At 39.6% G+C, this 17,458-nt stretch overlaps 1 protein-coding gene across 5 annotated transcripts in view; it reads right to left on the reverse strand.

The window, feature by feature from the left end:
* pcnt (pericentrin) overlaps positions 1-17,458 on the reverse strand; it is a 71,993-nt gene that overhangs the window by 20,169 nt on the left and 34,366 nt on the right. For 3 of the 5 annotated variants that reach the window (XM_015359217.2, XM_015359216.2, XM_015359214.2), the window contains 16 exons: positions 16,446-16,598; positions 15,375-15,521; positions 13,242-13,393; positions 12,824-13,023; positions 12,276-12,493; positions 11,555-11,717; positions 10,944-11,135; positions 8,539-8,771; positions 8,033-8,152; positions 6,342-6,362; positions 4,505-4,741; positions 4,255-4,422; positions 3,463-3,615; positions 3,085-3,255; positions 1,836-2,846; positions 419-589 (listed from right to left, as the gene is read on the reverse strand). In XM_015359217.2, the coding sequence (XP_015214703.2) occupies positions 419-589; positions 1,836-2,846; positions 3,085-3,255; positions 3,463-3,615; positions 4,255-4,422; positions 4,505-4,741; positions 6,342-6,362; positions 8,033-8,152; positions 8,539-8,771; positions 10,944-11,135; positions 11,555-11,717; positions 12,276-12,493; positions 12,824-13,023; positions 13,242-13,393; positions 15,375-15,521; positions 16,446-16,598 (3,510 nt within the window). The remainder of the gene's footprint in view (positions 1-418; positions 590-1,835; positions 2,847-3,084; positions 3,256-3,462; positions 3,616-4,254; positions 4,423-4,504; positions 4,742-6,341; positions 6,363-8,032; positions 8,153-8,538; positions 8,772-10,943; positions 11,136-11,554; positions 11,718-12,275; positions 12,494-12,823; positions 13,024-13,241; positions 13,394-15,374; positions 15,522-16,445; positions 16,599-17,458) is intronic. The other 2 variants (XM_069196818.1, XM_015359215.2) reach the window with 1 other exon arrangement.

Here is a 17,458-nt window from a genome sequence, read left to right on the forward strand (position 1 = left end):
GGATCATATGATGCTTTTAATATTACCTGGGCCAGACGAGAGGCTAAACAAACCGACCAGTTCAAATACAAAAGACAGTACTTTCACACTAACCTCAAGTGGTTTTAAAAAGTAAATGCGAATCACATTAAAGGAGCATGGCATATACAAAACAAAGGAACAAGTAATAGGTTTATTCCATGCTGAAAAAAAGAAGAAAGAGAACACAACGTTTCGGCCGTGGAGCCTTCTTCAGGTGTGCACCTGAAGAAGGTGTGCACCTTGACACCTGAAGAAGGCTCCACGGCCGAAACGTTGTGTTCTCTTCTTTTTTTTAGCATGGAATAAACCTATTACTTGTTCCTTTGCAGCCTACGCATGCTGACGCAGCTACCCACCTGAACATATACAAAACAATGCAGCTTGTCTATCACATTACCTGCCCCTCCTCCAGCAGTTTTTCTGCTCTCTCTGTACTGGAACTCAACCCCTCCTTCACAGCTGCTAGCTCTGCCCTTAGAGTGTCGTGCTCCACCTTCAGCTCAGCCAGCTGCTCCTCCTTCTCTCTAAGGGCACACTCGGCTTTTCCCAATGTCTCCTCCGCTCCCCTCTGATGAAGAAAATTAAAACATTTACTCATCTAGTAAACCTCAAGACTGAGTATTTTTAACTGAGTGACAAGCACAACATTCCTGTCACTGTCCATGTTCGCATATACTGTCTGATACAAGCTCACGCTTTGTTAAAGAAAGAACCAAGGCAGCTTTTAAGCAGGAGGAATATCACAAGTTTCCACTGTTTAATTTCAAAACTAGGTCAAGCACCTTTAAAAGAATGAAAAGAATAGCTTGTTTAACCCATATAAACAGTTTGAGATAGATTAAAAACCAAAGTAGTAGATAAGCCTCCTTAAAAAAAAAGCAGTTGTAAATACCATAAAACCGTACAGATGTACTCCCTTCCAACCATTAGCTCTTCCTCTTTCCCCGTGCGCACACTTCCTTTTCCTGCTAGTGGCCAGCTCAAGATCAGATGTAAAAGCAGCCAGCTCACTAACAGCTAAATTAATCCAATATGTCTTTAAATGAGGGTATACACACTTTTTCCACACAGCCTTAGGGCCTTAGTACAGTTTAGTTCTAAGAATACAACATTATTCAGTTTCTTCCTCTTCCATTTTGTAACTATCTGAATCTAAATAGCATATAATGCAGATTATAAATGCTGAAAAATAAGATGAACAATGATGTAAACAAACTAATGCTAAACAGGCAAAACCACTGGCAAACTGCCCACCAAAACTTTATCCCTGAAATATTTGGAAAAAAACATAAGTTTTTCAGATGGCAGCTTTTGTTTCTAGTAGTGGAACAAGAGAGCAATTTCTTACTCTCCAGAGTAATAAAAACCAAGCAGGATAATTACAAAATTGAAATGGATGTACCTATGTTATTTTTTATGTGTCAACATGATTTGAACATCTGTACCCAAAAATATATTGTATATATTGTTTCTTCTTGGACAACTAGGGACTACCCCTGCAATCCACTATACCACGCCCAGTTATCTGCATTAATCAGCTGTATAATAAGGATAGCCATTGCTACAAAATGGTCAATAGCTTAGAAACAATTTGAACCAGCATCCTCCAGGCAATAAGACTGTTTCTGCAACAACAGAACATCAGGTGAGATTTTACAGTTCCACTTTTAAAAAAAGTTCCTATGTTTTACACTGTAATGCAAACTAAGGTGAAGTATTTTCCTTTTAGGCTTTGATGTCACCACTGACTTCACAAACAGAAAATACTATTTAAACCCAATTATAAAAGTCTGAATTGCACTGCAAGCACTTACCAGCACTTCTTTCTGTTCCTCCAAGTTCCTTGCTATCTTCTCCTCTAGCTGAAGGTTCAGCTCCTGAATCTGAGTGTTTTTAAAGGTAACTTCATTCTTCAGTCTTTCGATCTCCTCCTGAAGATGGCCCTCTCTTTGTCGCAGAGCCTGACACTCAGTGTATAGTTCAGTTTTCACAGTTGCCAGATGAAGAATTTCTGCCAAGCCATCCTGAACCTTTGTTTCTAATTTTTTTACCTTGGCATCTTCCCTGTTCTTCAACTCTTGGTCCTGCAATTTCAGTAGCTCCAAATCCACTGCAGATGTTTCTCTTTGCAGCCTAAGAAGCTCCTCAGTCTCAGACTTCTTCAACTGCAGCTCCTTCTCGAGTTCCATTACTTTCCCTGGCAGGTGCCCCAAATTAGCAAGTGCTGCATCTCTTTGCTCTTCAGAAGTCTTTACCTGCAGCTCAGTCTCTACCAACTGGGCCTCCCGCTGTCTCAAGATGTCCTCCAGCTCCTGGACACGGGCAGCCAATAGGTCAACTTCTGCCTGCCGCTGGGAAAGATGTGCTCTAAGCAGACTAGATTCCTCCTGAAGGGTCTCCAGTTGCTTCCTCTCATCCTGCAGACTCTTTCCCAGATTCTCAACCTGATTCCGAAATGTCTCCTCCTGAGTCTGGAGTAGGTGCTGAATGGCCTCTTTCTCTGTAGAGGCCAAATCCAGTTGAGCTTCCAGCTTCTTTAGATGGGCTCTGGATGACTGAAGGCTTTGGCTGGCCAACTCATGGCCTAGACTGTCTTCCTGGCTGGGGTGCTGCCAGAAGTCCTGGAGCTCCAAGCTGTCCTGGGAGTCACTAACCTCATGGCGGTTGGGTCCAAGCTGGGCAAGCTCCTCCTGCAGCTTCTCAATTACCTCATGCAACTGCTCCACCTCCTCCTCTTTGTTCCGGCGCATTCGCTCCTGATCTACTAGAAGATGTTCAACCTGAGACCTCAGCTCTTCGACTTCAGCTTGCTTCTCTTCCAGCACCTAAAAAATAGAGAAAATTGCACTCGAATCTTTACAGAACAATATACTGTTATTAATAAGCATAAAGCAATCTAGTTTAAAAGCACTTTGCTGTAACTTAATTCAAACATGTTTTGTAATTTACAAGGAACAAAATCTTGCAGGGTACTTCTGGACCCTATTTTCTAAAGAAAATTGCATTCAAACTACATTTCACCTGGTAATGAAAAAGGCAAAACAGCTCTTCCATTCTTGCTACCTTGTTATCCCTGATGTTGTCCATATCCTGCTGCAGTCTCATAATCTGCTCATTCAGGTGGTCAATTTCCTGGTTCTTCTCCTCCAGCAGAGCCTGAGGGAACAGCAGCATAGAAGACGCGCTGTCCTCAGTGTCCTCTCCCTGATGTCTGCAGAGACTGGACACCGTCTCCTAATGATACATAATACAAACAGAAAAAGAAAATCGATTGCACTCAAGATGACTTCAAGATGAACACATTAAGCAACTAAACTTGAAAGAAAATGCCATATATATTCAGTTTTCTTCACCAAAAGCTTTCTATTTTGGAGATGCTAAGAACTCTGTGGTCTTGAATTAAAACAGGACATATGTGAATGACTATCAGCTTTACACTACCTTCAGTTGAATAATTTCTTCCTGCAATTGGTCAACACAGGCAGAGCTCTGCTTCATCTGTACCTCCAGCTGCATCTTAAGCTGAAGAACCTCATCTGATTTTGTGTCCAGATCCCTTTGGATGTGCTCCAACTGAATGTTGAGAGCCTCAATCTGGGCAATAAAAATATTTTCACTCAGAAACCACATTCCACTTAAGTAGGAAGTCTTAAAAGTTGACAAAAAAAATGCACGTTAAAAGATCTTTTACTCCAAGGTTTCAGAAAGTTAAAATTCTGTTATATGATTTTATATACCTTCACCTAAAACCCATCAAACACTTAAATGATTTTATTATTCATTAATAAAGTTTGGGAGATTTGGGAAATTTTGGGTGACTGCTTTTGGTTGTCTGTACTATCAGCAATTTCAGTGCTTTGATAAATAAATATATATATATATCTTTGCCATCTTCGTTTTTCAACCTTCATAAACGACCCATCTCCAAGAAAACGGACTCAGCTCGACTAGTGAAAATCTTTTCTTTAAAAACACTTGTAAACTGTGCTATATGACCACTAGATGGCAATGCAACTTGAGAAATATGAATCTTTCAGATCCAAATTATGCAATAAACAAAACAGCAAACTCAACAATCTTCTGTTTGAGCACTATATAAAAGATATATTTCCTGGACAGTTTTCTTACATAAACTGAAAGCCTTCAAAAAGACTCAAAACATAGTGGTCTACCTTGTTAATTACATTTTAAATGGCCCGTGACATTCATGCCAATTAACTGGGTATAGCACACCTGTTTCTCTTTGCCAATCAGAGCCTCCTGTCCAGCTTCCAGCTGTTCCTTTAAGACTTGGTCCACGTTACTCTCTGGGAATCTGTGGCGAGTTTCATCTAGTTTAGACTGCAGAGCTGAGATTTGCATTCGGTTTGTATATTGCTGCTGTTGAAGAGCATCTTTATCCTGGAATAAAAAGTAAAAAGTGCATCAGATCACAAGCACTCACAAGATCTGCCTCAAACACTTGGACCTTGTCTGTCTATACCTGAAGAAGATCCTGCTCGATTTTCTTCATCTTCTGCAGCTCCTGCTCAAGATGGCTTATTCTCTTAGCTTCTACAGCATTATTAAGCGCGGTCTGTTCCAACTCACGCATCCTTGCTGCCATTTTATCATTCTCTTCGGTGAGTTCCGTGGCCTCCTGCTGGTACTGTTCTTTGGCCAGCAGGAGGACATTGTAATCTTCAATCTTGTCTTTCAGGTTGGTCTGCAGTGTCTCCACCTTCCAACAATAAAATGTCAGTCACATCAAGCATCTTAGAGACTAGAATATTTATTCACACTTTGCCACAATTTGGAACGTATTTTAGCATTTCAAACAAGACTTCAGATTTTGCAAAGAACATCAACATTTCATAATGATGGTTTTTCACTTTGTTTTTTTAAACTCATTTTTAGACACATCCATCTGTTTTGTAGCTGAGTGTTACAAGAAAGATTTCTACCACGGCATGAATCAGTCAATTACAGAGACTAAAGACGAGTTAAAATTTAGTGCACCCACTCCCAGGGTCATGCAAGACTTAAATTTGAAAGCCTACCATGGGTTTAAATGTTAACAGTAAAGTTAATCTGTGAAAACAATAGCAACCATCATCAGCATCCACCTGCATTACACCCTCTACCTACTACATGATTAGCATACACAACTTACAACCCGTCCTTTCCTTCGTCATAGGCCAACACCACTAGGGAAAATAAATGAGGACAGCTGCCATATCAATGTTAATTCTCTGTTCATCATTACACAACAGCTAAGAAAAGGTAGCTTCCGACTATAAAATGAGTTACACAAAGACTTTCAGAATGGAACCCTTACATAACCCAGGGAGTGTGTCATTCAATTGTTTGTGCTTTCCCATTTTGCATCCATGCATTTCAGTAGTCCCATTCATTCAAAAGTAAATAAGTTTAGAAAAGCATACTACAGTGAGGGAGTATTTAACATAATAAGCGCTATAGGAGCCATTCAGATTACCTGCAGTTACAAAGAAGAAGCAGCTTTTGCAGGAAAGTGTGTTATTAGCGAAAGTCAGTAAAGCAAAGAAGCCACACTAAGATTTTACTAAACCTAAATATATAGTATATTTTTTACACCATCTTATGTATTGAGCACAGGATCATATGTAAAATATCCACAGGGCCAGGACCAAGGGCAATTAAGGTTAAACATCAGAATTTAAGTGTTGTGGTAATGTAGCAAAAAAGCCTTTTTCCTCCAAATATATTGTAAGTGAAGCATTACAAAGTACTATGGTACAAAACTAATATGAACTCTACAGGAAACATGCCTTTAATTTCACATTAAAAGGTAACTTTCCAATAAATGTTGATTTGCCCTCATTATAGAATTAACAGGAGCAATACATTTACTGAATAAAGTCTTCTTTAAAAGCCTACAATGATCTACCAAGATACCTTTTTAAGGCACCGTACAACAGGTTAGAGTACTGTTTTATCACAAAAAAGATTTGATAAAACAAAAATCTTGGAAATACTACAGTGTTGAATGAACAGAAAAGTCCACTATTTCTAAGACTAAGTGAGAGAAATCTATAAAATCTTAGTGTTTCTTTACATCAACATTCCTGCTCACTGACTTGACACAACCCATTTTTAAACCGTCTGTATTGAACAGACAAAAGCGGCCATTAAACTGAAAGGAATTACACCAAGCCAGTGACTGCTACTGTAAAGATCTTCAAAGCACAAGGCAGTATGAGAAGCAGCAGTATTCATCAAGCTATGCAGAAGTCCACATACACAATTCCATCATGCAAAAACAAATGACTAGATACTAAGCAACACTAAAACTGTCATACCTGGAGAACCAAGTCCTCAATCTATAAACACATTAAGAAAAGAAAATCATTACAACAATGGCATGATGATCAAAAATTCACTTTTGAACAAAGTTTTCAAAATAGGTCCATATCTCAAATCAGTATAATCTTTGGATGGGGGGGGAAGTGAACAAAAACAATAGAAGCAAACTAGTTTTATCATTAAACAAGTAAAATCAATCATAACCGTATTAATGGATGCTTGCCCGTTATGCCTTCCAGCATGTTGCTGTTTCCATAAGTTTTTTTTTTTTTTGATGGGACAGGGTTGTTAGCCTTGTGCCCAACCTCCAACATGGAGGACCTCACACCAGATGTAGGACACTAACCCACTACCCTCAGATTATGAGTCTCGCGCTCTACCAACAGAGCTAGTCGGGGCCCTAGTGTATCAGGACATGCGTATTTAAAGTATTATGAAAACTGTAAGGCAGCAAATAGAAAACTGTACATTAGACAAAAAAACAGATTTAATACAACTTAAAATGCAGGGAACATAGCAGATGCATAGCTCTCATGAATAGCCTTCCGTCTCCAATTGCACGAATTGAAGATTCATTCTTGGCATGCATACAGGCCAAACTGGTTATGGTCATCTCAACCCCTTAACTTGAGTGATACAGATTATGAACTCTGAATTAGACACTTTTGTCTTGCTTTGCCTTTCCCCTTTGTAATTGTTTTTGATTTACAAACCATTCTGAGGGTGATGCTGCACAAAGAAAGCTTCGGCATGCTATAGGCTCTGTAACTAGTTCCCAAAGCGTAGCTCAAGTCTCATGCCAGATCTGAATTTGTAAAATTCGTCACCAACCACATATGCACAAATTTGCATACATTTTTTCACACAAAACAAGTCTACTGTATTCTCTCCAAACTACTTGAAATTACCCCTAGTAACTTGTAGGTCAGATTTCTTCTAGAGGAAAGATTGAAATTTCTTCAGGGAGAATAATAGGTTTCAATCCCTATCTGTACTGTACATCCCAGTTTCATGTCAGACACTTAAATCAGAGCTAATATCTTTCTTAAATAAAGCCCGGAACAAACATTTTTAAATAAAGCCCTAGAACACTTAAGAAGTGTTCTAGGTCTTCTTTTAGAGAGCTACTGGAATAAATACTGCTCTTCAAGAAAAATGTTTTGTGCATTTAAGGTTCCTTTCATGTCATCATCAATTCCTAGATACCCGTTATTTTTCTGTACACCAACTTTTCTTCCTAAAAGCTACACTTTTGTACAGTTCCTATTCTATACAGAAGACCTGTTTGAATTCTTATGGGCGATTTTTTTCTAATCCCTCACATGGAGTCCTGAAGAACAATTTGTTAACTTTGAACAGGGCATTGATACTTTCTTGTACATATATGTTTGTATTTTATTCTAACAAACTTGTGTAAAATTAATTCTCACATCTATCACCATAACTGTTAAATTAAGACCACATTCTACATTATGGCTCACTTTTAAGTCTTCTTTCACAGTACGTCAGTAAAATAAATTTGGAGCACAGGACCTGACCTCAAGAATCCGTTTCAGAGACTGCAGCTCACATAGCTACTCAATATGCCAATTTATGTACAGCAATCAGTTAGTATTGTGCTTTTCATAGCCTGTTCAGAGTAAACTGAACACAATCAGCATGGTGTTTCTCAGATAAGCAAGACTACCTTCTGGCTTCCATTGTCCCCTCCAGCATGTGATTTCACAGGGAATCTCAATTGGGCTTCCAGTTTCTGGATCTCTTGTTGAAACTCATCCCTTTCATGCTCTCGCTCCACTGCTTGTTCCTAAAGAAAAAATGTATTTTGGTTTTTAGCCACTAAAAAACAAAACAAAAACTAGTTTCAACTTCTGGCTACGAGCTTCAGTGCAGAACAATGATTAGACAAGTTCTTACATCTAACAAGCTTTAAAAACGAAGTGTACCTTTTGAGTCTTTGATTTCATCATGTTACCAAATGTCACAAGTGTAAACTGACCCATTTCACTTATTTACACAAACACAACCATACAGTGTCCTAAATTTTCCAAGCCAATTCTTTTCTACTTGAAATCAGAAGTAACAAGCATCCACTTTCAAAATACAGTTTACAGAAATTCTAACAAGAAACTTCACAGATCATGTCCTTCCATCTGTAATGTCAAAGAGCACAGCAGTGATGGTGCTACTTGCATCAATGAAGTGGCGGTTGTTGCGCAGCTGCTTCTCCAGTGCCTGGATCTGCTGCTGCAAGTCCTCAGTCTGAACACGCCGCCTCTCCTCCAGCTCTTGGTTGTGGCTCATCTGTTCCTCCAGCTCGCTCTCCAAGAGCTTGAGCCGAGCAGTCAGGCCCGAGCGGTCCTTTTCTGCCTGGCGCTGCAGGTCCAGTTTTTCCCGAGCCAGACGCTCTGCTTCCTCCAGCAGACCTGTCAAATTAAATGCTGGTATTTGCCAGTGCCTGCTCTGCTGCTCCCAACATGCAGCTGATGGACCTTTCGTCATCTTAAGACAAGTCCTCATGGAAGGTCATTTCATTGCTCCACGTTACAGTTAAATAACACTTGTCAAACCTTACAAGAACCCCTAACTAAGCTGCTGAAAGATCTAACCTGTGTTGCCATGAAATAAGAACCTTAATTCAATGACAGTCACTAAAATGTTATATCCACAGAAGGACACCATAGCAAGAATAAGGCAACTAAAAGGTTTGAACAGAGGCAAATTACAAATGAACAATCCTATTTTACAAGGATGTACTGTAAAAAGCTACTTCTGCCTCAAAGGATAATCAATGTAGGTGTTAATCCCTATGCCTTTTGACCATGCTATTTCAAAACACGTTCTCAAAGCTGTGGATGTTGACAGTGCTCTTTGTTCGTGATTTTGAGAATATATTTAAAAGACTGATAAGTGTCACAGGAAATGTCTTCCTACAAAGGTTTTATGAAAAGAAAAAAAAACTCATCTACACAACACAGTTTACAGTTTACAATGTGACAAATAGGGGAAGTAATTCACAGCATGATTCAGAAAATTCTATCCTATACATTGTACATATCCTACACAAATTTCACACCTCTTTGCAGTCTTATTTCCAATCCAAAACAGCATTCTTGTACTATAGCATTTTGGCTTTGGCACCAGTCCTTACCACAGTTGTAAATTTTAGTTATCGAATTAAATGTGTAAGATCCCAAAATGTTCAAACTTTCAAAAGTTCAAAATTAAGCTCTAGGTGGATTACTATGAAATCAAGACCAAAACCCAGCACATCTTATTTTCAAAGGGTTAATTTCATTCACTGAAAGGGAAGACACTTCAACAGGCTGTGAGATCATCGTAATGTACAAGTACACAGAAGAAGTAGTGTGAACACTTGTCAAAGGCTGAGCTCCCTGCTGAGTGAGAAAATGCAGCTGAACTATTTATCTTGGGTAGCTGGAAAGGAGTGGGATACATTCTGGACTTTAAGAAGAAACTTTGCCTTCTGCATCAAAAGAATAATTTCCCACACTTTCTCCACCTCACTCAATTTCTCACAAACTGCATCTGTTTCAAGACCTACAACTACTGGCTTCCCTACAGTAACAGTGGGAGCAATCTATGCTCTCAACTGCAAAGTCTAAACTTAAATCCAACAGAAGTGACATTCGGTTTAAAGTTTCTTGTTGCAATTTTGCCTAGTTTAGAGCTTTTTAAAAAGGTTATAATTTGTGTCCCCATAATTTGGAAAAGAAACAGAAAATGGAAAAGTAGAACCGAATGATTAACAATAAAAAAAATGTATAAAGATTAAAACTAAACGACATCGTAAAAAAGTGACTCACTTCTGCCATTGAATACCTTTCAATAACCCCACTAATAACTGTTTTTCCTCTGTCATGGTTCCTTTAAAGCAAGCATAAACTAAAAATCACAGTAAAACAGGTATGCTGAACATAGTGAATTTCTATTAAGTAAGCTGCATATCACCAGCTCAACTAAAGTATGAAATAGCCCCTGTTCTCATCAGTTAAGACCATTTGTCTATGACCATTTCAACTAGGTAAAAAAATATCCTTTTAGATTAAATACTTCTTAGACAGAGCCCTGCAAAGCTGACGCGATAGGATATACAATCCTAAAAAACACAAAATAAAAGTACTTAGCCATATTCACCTTTGAGGCAAAAGCATATGCTGGGTTTTCTTTGCCAAGCAAGATAAGAATGAAATGAAATAAAGGCATTTTCAAATGACATCCTGGGTTTGGTATAATCAAAATACTGACCCTATTTTCCCCCATCGCAATCCATAAACCCAGAACTTTATTGCTTTCACAGAGTCTCCAAGTCACTTAGTGAGTCCAATGGGATTTCAACAGTAAAAAGCATACTAGAATGAAATGGAACTCAAGACTAGAAAGAGGAGAGAATTCTTTATGCACAGGGTTGCAGGAGTATGCAACAACATCCAGGCATTGTTGAAGCTGATATCAAGGCTTCCTTAAGAAAAACAGCTATCAAGACCCCTAAAATGAACCAATCACTTACGAGCAAACAAAACATCTAGATAATAATGGCAGCCTCTCATTTGTAATCGTAAGTTCGGGCCTCCTACCCTTTTGGTTGTCATCCATGCTGCCAGTCAAAGCATCTCTCTGGCGTAGCAGCAGGCTGTGCGCCTCGCTCAGCTCTGCCAGCCGCCCCCTCAAAACCTCCAGCTCCTCCACCAGCCGCTGCTCCTCTCCTTCCTTCTGCTGCACAGCCTCCTCCAGGGCTGCCTTTTCCACCACATAGCCCTCGAGCAGACCTGCCGGACAAGAGAGAGGCGAAGAGGGATGAGATCACGTCCACATTCAAATAAAGCCTAATGCTCAATTTATATACATTCAAATTGAAGTACCAAACTGGAAATATTTGTAGCCTCACAATTGACTTACTCAGAGAAGACTGGTTTGAAGAACAGAACATATTGTCATATACAAAACAGCTGTTCTGCAGCATTCCACAAAACATCTTTAACCCAAAAAAAATTCTCGTCTATCAGCAATTAAACCTGATTCAACTACTTCGATGTTAAATTGTCTCCTACAGAACCACAGTTTGATTAAAATCAAAAGCAACCTCTTACACAGCAGGTCTGAGAAATCACACATGCAAACAGAACTGAGATGAAGCTTCTGTTTTGACAGTGAGAAAACAGGTGAAAGGCCCTTTCAGATCCCTCACCTTCTGCTTTATGCAGCTCTAGCTCCAGTTGGTTCTTGAGTGCAGCCTCCTGCTGCAGCTCCTGCAGCACTCTCTGATGATGGGTGACTAGCTGGGCAGTGTCCTCCTGGCCTTGACTGAACTCCTGCTCCAGGTGGGCCTGAACACCCTGGGTCTGCTCCAGCTGCAAAGCACAGCACACAACTCCCATCAAGACACAAAGCCCAGCCCCATCGCTGCACCTGGGCTACTGCAGAATAGCTCTTCAGGCAAATATTTGAAGGAGAGTGGCAAAGTCTATGCTTCTGTTTCTTTGGTTTAAATTTAAAAGTTAAGATTTACATGTGAAGAGGTAATGATGCAACTCATTAATAAATTTAAAATCCCAATTAAAAAAAATACAGTATGAACGTAATGAAATTAGGAAGGGAAATTAACCTAGAAAAACAGTTTGGGAGTTTGACGCTATATTTACATTCACCTTGGGTTGTAGACAATTTTAAGTGAAACCAAGTAAGGCATGAAAAGCAAAGAGTGCAGAGAAAAAAACATGCTAACTACCAATATCTCACTGCTTACAATCAACTCAGACAAAATAAGCTAGAAAAACTCTATGTGAAGTCTTAGATTTAACATATTTCCCTCCAGCAAGTGCTAAAATAACATGAAGCACTGAACATACACATACACTGAATGAATCCTTGAAATATAACATGTTATAAGTGATATTCCATGGTTGTACCTGTCTGTGGGACTCGGCAACTAAGTCCAAGAGTTTTTCTACTGCCGAGTGTATACGATGACATACTTCCAGGACCACTTCTTCGTTCTCCCGATCAAGTTCTGGGCCAGTAAAGATGCTCTCAGACAAGCGCTGAGACAGCTCACAGCCCTCATCTGTCAGTGCTGACCACAGGCTTGAATTAGCCCCCATCTCACCAACAACACTCTCCGCTTCACCTAAGGAAGGATCAGGACAATGCTGAGCAACAGTATCACAATCAATCCTTTGTTCAGTCTCATGTCACCAGGTAACAACTGGTCTAAAATCCGATAACTAGGTCACTGTCAGGATTAAAGTGTCTCCTGAATTTCAACTGGGCTTACAAATTCCAGCTCACTGTAGCTATGCCCTTAGAAATAGCTGTACAGAACTTTATTCATGCAACTGAGACTAAAAAAAACTAAAACAGCAGTATTATAGACAATACAATTATTACGTTAATGTAATTACAGTATATCAGGTTTTAATCAGGTTTGTATTCTGGTTTAATCTCAAGCAAACCAAACCTTTCTCTTGCATGTCTCTGGTCCCCCACTGAGACCAGGCGGCTCCTGCTTTCTCAGCCTGACTTTCCTCTGCCAGCTCGTCACCGTGGCCCATGCACATTGCAATCTTTCTGCTGATGAGGTCTTCAGTGGCAATAGCGTTCTTCACTACTTCCAGCAACAGCTTCAATACTCGCTCATTGGCATCTTGTAGGTTATTCCTTAAATGGAGATAAACATCCAAGCCTTTAGCATACCAAAACACTAACTTTATACCCTTCACTCACAGCAATATCTTTCTATACATCTCCAAGTATTTTTCATTAATGTAAAACTTCCAAAAAACAAGCCTTTTGCCTTCATGGGTAACCATTAGCAGCAGGCCACACTTCAGCAATCAGGTTGTAGGCCCTCCACGTGGCATCTCCCTGTCCTTTACCGTTGCTCTGTGACGCAGCTCAGGTCAGCCCTCAGCATGGCCACCAGGTTATCCCCCTCCTCGTTTTCCCGCTCCCGCCGCTGCAAGAGGGTCTCCAGCTCCGAGTCTTTCGCCTCCATCTCCTTCTGCAGCACAGCCACCTCTTCTTGCAGCTGGGGCAGAGATAAAAGAGAGGCCAAGGACAAGAAGCCCGTCATCACACCTTTACCGCTGATTTCTGGTATCAGAGTCCCGTGGCAAAATATTACAAGTTGCCATTTTTAAGCTGCGCAACCGACATTGTGTCCTTATTCAAGGCATCAGTCTAGTGAAGCTCGGTCTACCCCAGTAGACCCATTTTCTAGGGATTAAACAGGCTGGCGAACTCGGCATAGCACGTTACGATTTCCATCTGTCTCTTTCAGTTTCAAGCACAAAAATAAAGCTCCTGCAATCTGCGTCAAAGTTATGTGGGCGTCTTTCCGCGAAGGAATACAACAATTTCTGAAAACCCTCGGACAACCATTGCAGCAGTAAGAAAAACAGCAGTTCTTTTTTCAAAAAGAGCCTGGAAAAAAAGCAGCTCCCAGAGGAATATTCCGTTCATGGCATTCGTAAGATCCTTGCCAACAATGTCTGTCCGGAACTGGCATGACCATTGCTTTGAATTTTAGCAAAGTTTTTGAAAAACAAAAAACAGTTTTAAATTCTGGTAACCACCCTGTCTGACAAATCACACCTGACCAACTTGCTGTGTATTGCCACAATGTTGCCATGACAATGGAGAGGGGGGAACAAGCTTCCCGGCTGGCACTAGATTACACTAGAGAGAAGGCGGTACAGTCAGCCAAACAATCTCCTGCTATTCTTTGCACAGTTCTGCTTTTTGAGTTGACAGCATTAAGGAAAAACCTATTTACAAATGCTGTGACATACTCCGCAACAAATTAAAACACAGGGCTGAGGGCACAGACTCTGGATTATTTCTTTTCAATATGAAGCATAGGGAACAAAAGATTTTAGCTTGCCTTGGGAATTTAGTCAAGCATTACCTGCTACAGATTACCCATATTAAGCAGATCAGGTGGGCAGCTGCGTCAGCATGCGCAGTCTGCAAAGGAAGAAGTAATAGTTTTATTCCATGCTTAAAAGAGAAGAGAAAACACGTTTCCCTTGTGATGCTTTCTTCAGATGTAAGGTCACCTGAAGAAGGCTTCACAGCCAAAACGTTGCGTTCTCTCTCTTCTCTTTTCAGCATGGAATAAACCTATCACATTCTTCCTTTGCATATTAAGCAGATGTCATGTTAATAAGACCTGAGTGTAAAGATGATAAATTGCATTGTCAGTGGATAAATCTTTAGTAAAAGGATTAGCACATTCACAGTTCTCTGAAAAGAAAGTGTAAGCAACAGTACAAACAAGGATATCTTTTTATTTGCTTAACATCTAGCAACTATTAGTATACAGCTATGATAGTATAGCAACTATTTCTAAATGATGTGAAACGTTTATACATTTGGTCTACCAAAACAAAGTTACTATATGCTCTATTTCAGTCCTTGTCCACAGCCCATAAACCTTCCATGCCAAGCACGAGTGCACATCTGACAATTACTGTACGTCTCTCCAAAAAGCATGTCTGGACTTGTCTGAGGAACCAGAGAGTGAAACAAAGATGCTCTCAAAACCAAGAAAAAAAACACTTATAAAACTGGGACATATTCCTTATTAATATTACTATGAAGCTGCTAGTGCCTTTCACTGTTTTTAACTAAATGTGACTTGGGCTACATACAGCAGCTACAGTTACGTACAATATCATGTAGAAGCTAGTAGTGTTAGAAAATGTCAGTATACCTTTTAAAAGTAAACAGCAATTCTATCATTCAAATTTGAAAAGAAATAAGAGGATTTATAAAGCACATCCATTATTTATTGAACTGCCCTAATCTTTGTGCTACATTTATGCTACAGAATCACTGCTCTTTCCAACAGTGAAAGAACAGGTCTCCGGTATCGTCATACGAGAAGGTTCCACTGTGCATGCACCTGTGGCCTACAACTGAACAACAAAAGACTGGCAAAAGATGACTAATGCCTCAAAACCACGTAACTGTTAAAAGAAGCCATTAAGATTTATTTCACCCATTACTTGTATAATCACAGCGGCCTGCTTCTGGAGCTTAGTTGTGAGCTGGTCCCTTTCCCCTCTGTGATCCTCGCCTCTCTGCTCATACGCTTCGAGCAATTTCACACTCTGCTGTTCAAGAGCAGCTCTCTTCTCATCTTCAAACTCCTCCTGTGAATTCAATAAGAATGAAAATTAAACAATGTGAATTCTAAGAAAACACTCAACCCTGAAGTTCTTTTGAGTGTAGCTGAAACCGTATACAAAAACGATCATCATAAACACCCATAAAGATGATCGCAGTTTTATTTTTCACATATGAATCATGAAATTATCAAAAGGGGGCTAGGCTGCCAAAGACCCTTCCAACTATAGCCAAAGATGTCAATTCCATGAATGAATTTATATGCTGGAACAAAACTACATCTGATAAACCTTGTGGAGCTCTACTTAAACTTTTACAAGGTCAGAAAACTTTTAAATTTGAGATTCTTTTGCTTGTATTATCAATTTCTATTTAAAACAGTTCACACACTGACAAAGAGCTTCAGAATACATTAGCTTTGGTTGTTTTTTTTAACAAGACAAAAATTACATTTCCTTTAACCTTGTTGCTTGTCAAGTACAAAAAAACTGCTGAATTTTCCACTTATGGCAAAAAAATTAGTGCTTACACACTTACACTTACAAAGTTAAGGTAAACGCAACAGGTAATCGGTTTTAATTATACTGCATGGTGCCAAGACTAAGCACACAAAAAAGATGGAGCAAGCTCTAAGAACATTAGCAAGAACAGCACAAAATGAAATTATTAAGGCCTATCCCACATAATGTTGCTATTTCAGCAGTACCACCAACAGGAAACAACTGTGACCTAGACAACTGACACCAAAGGCTTTCTGAAGGATTTCTGTCCAGTAACATCTGCTACTACCAAGCGGCAGGTATACAGTTTAATTGGCTGTAGTACAATGGTTGTGGAAAAGAAATTTCCCATTTAACATTCACCTACACAAAATAAATTGGCCTCCTACTGCTACCGTGGTACAAATGTAATTAAGTGATATATTCCTCTCTACATGTTGCTTGGCAGACCTTGATCTGGGTGATCTGTTGCTCCAACAGTACTTCTGACTGGCACTTGAGCAGCTCCATCTCCTCCTGGAACTGCTGTTGCTGTCTTGTCATCTCCTCCTCCAGCTGCCTTTTCACCCTCTCTAGTTCCCCTGCCGAGGTACTGGAGAGCTCCTGAAAAAAAAAAAACTCATGAGTTTCTAAACCCCCAACTGCTACACTGGAACATGTCTAAAGAGCAAGCAGAGCGGTCCTGGAGCTGAAAGGAAAGAAAGGATTGTAAAATATTGTTACAGGCGGAGGTAGGTCTTTCTAGGCATCTATTCCCAACAGGCAATGCCTAACTACTAACTAGTCTAATACCTAACTAGGGACAATATTTCCACTTTCTAGAGCTTCAATTCAAGGGATGTTTACTTAGTTTTGATGGGTGAGACACACTGATCAAAAGAATCTTCTGGTTTATCTTAGTTCATTAAATTCTGGGTAAATGATTAAGAGTTAATTAGCATTCCAGAAACCATATAAGATCAAGACAAAGAAAGAGAGGAGACAGACAGATGAAACTTGAAGCTAGTGCCTGGTGAGAGTCCCTTCTTTATAATCATCCAAAAATTATTGGAGCCAAAGTATTAGAATCTTTCTAAGAGAGCTAGCCATTCTGTAGCTTTTAGTGAAGAATCCCATGGTTTAAAACAGTCTCTCGGTAAATTTCAGAATAGGGAAATAGGCTTCCATTTATTTTATATTATCTGGGTTAGAGAAAGATTTAATTATAGATTGTATTCTACTTAATTTAGAAGGCCTCTGTAGGCATTGTTTAGGAGCCAAATACTTGGTAGGGGTTTTATGGGTGACCTAGACATAGGTCTCTGAAATGCCTTGTCTTTAAAACTTGAAAAATAACACTGTGTTGTATGTTAAGTGCCACCGTCATTGTTAATATTTGTTTAACCAAGTGTGCCTGAATTATTATTTTCACCAAAGCTGTGCCAGAGCAACACTTTGCGTGACTATCTTTCTTTTTTTCAGCA

The sequence above is a fragment of the Lepisosteus oculatus genome, chromosome 12, assembly GCF_040954835.1.
Source record: "Lepisosteus oculatus isolate fLepOcu1 chromosome 12, fLepOcu1.hap2, whole genome shotgun sequence".
NCBI classification, from domain to species: Eukaryota; Metazoa; Chordata; class Actinopteri; order Semionotiformes; family Lepisosteidae; genus Lepisosteus; species Lepisosteus oculatus.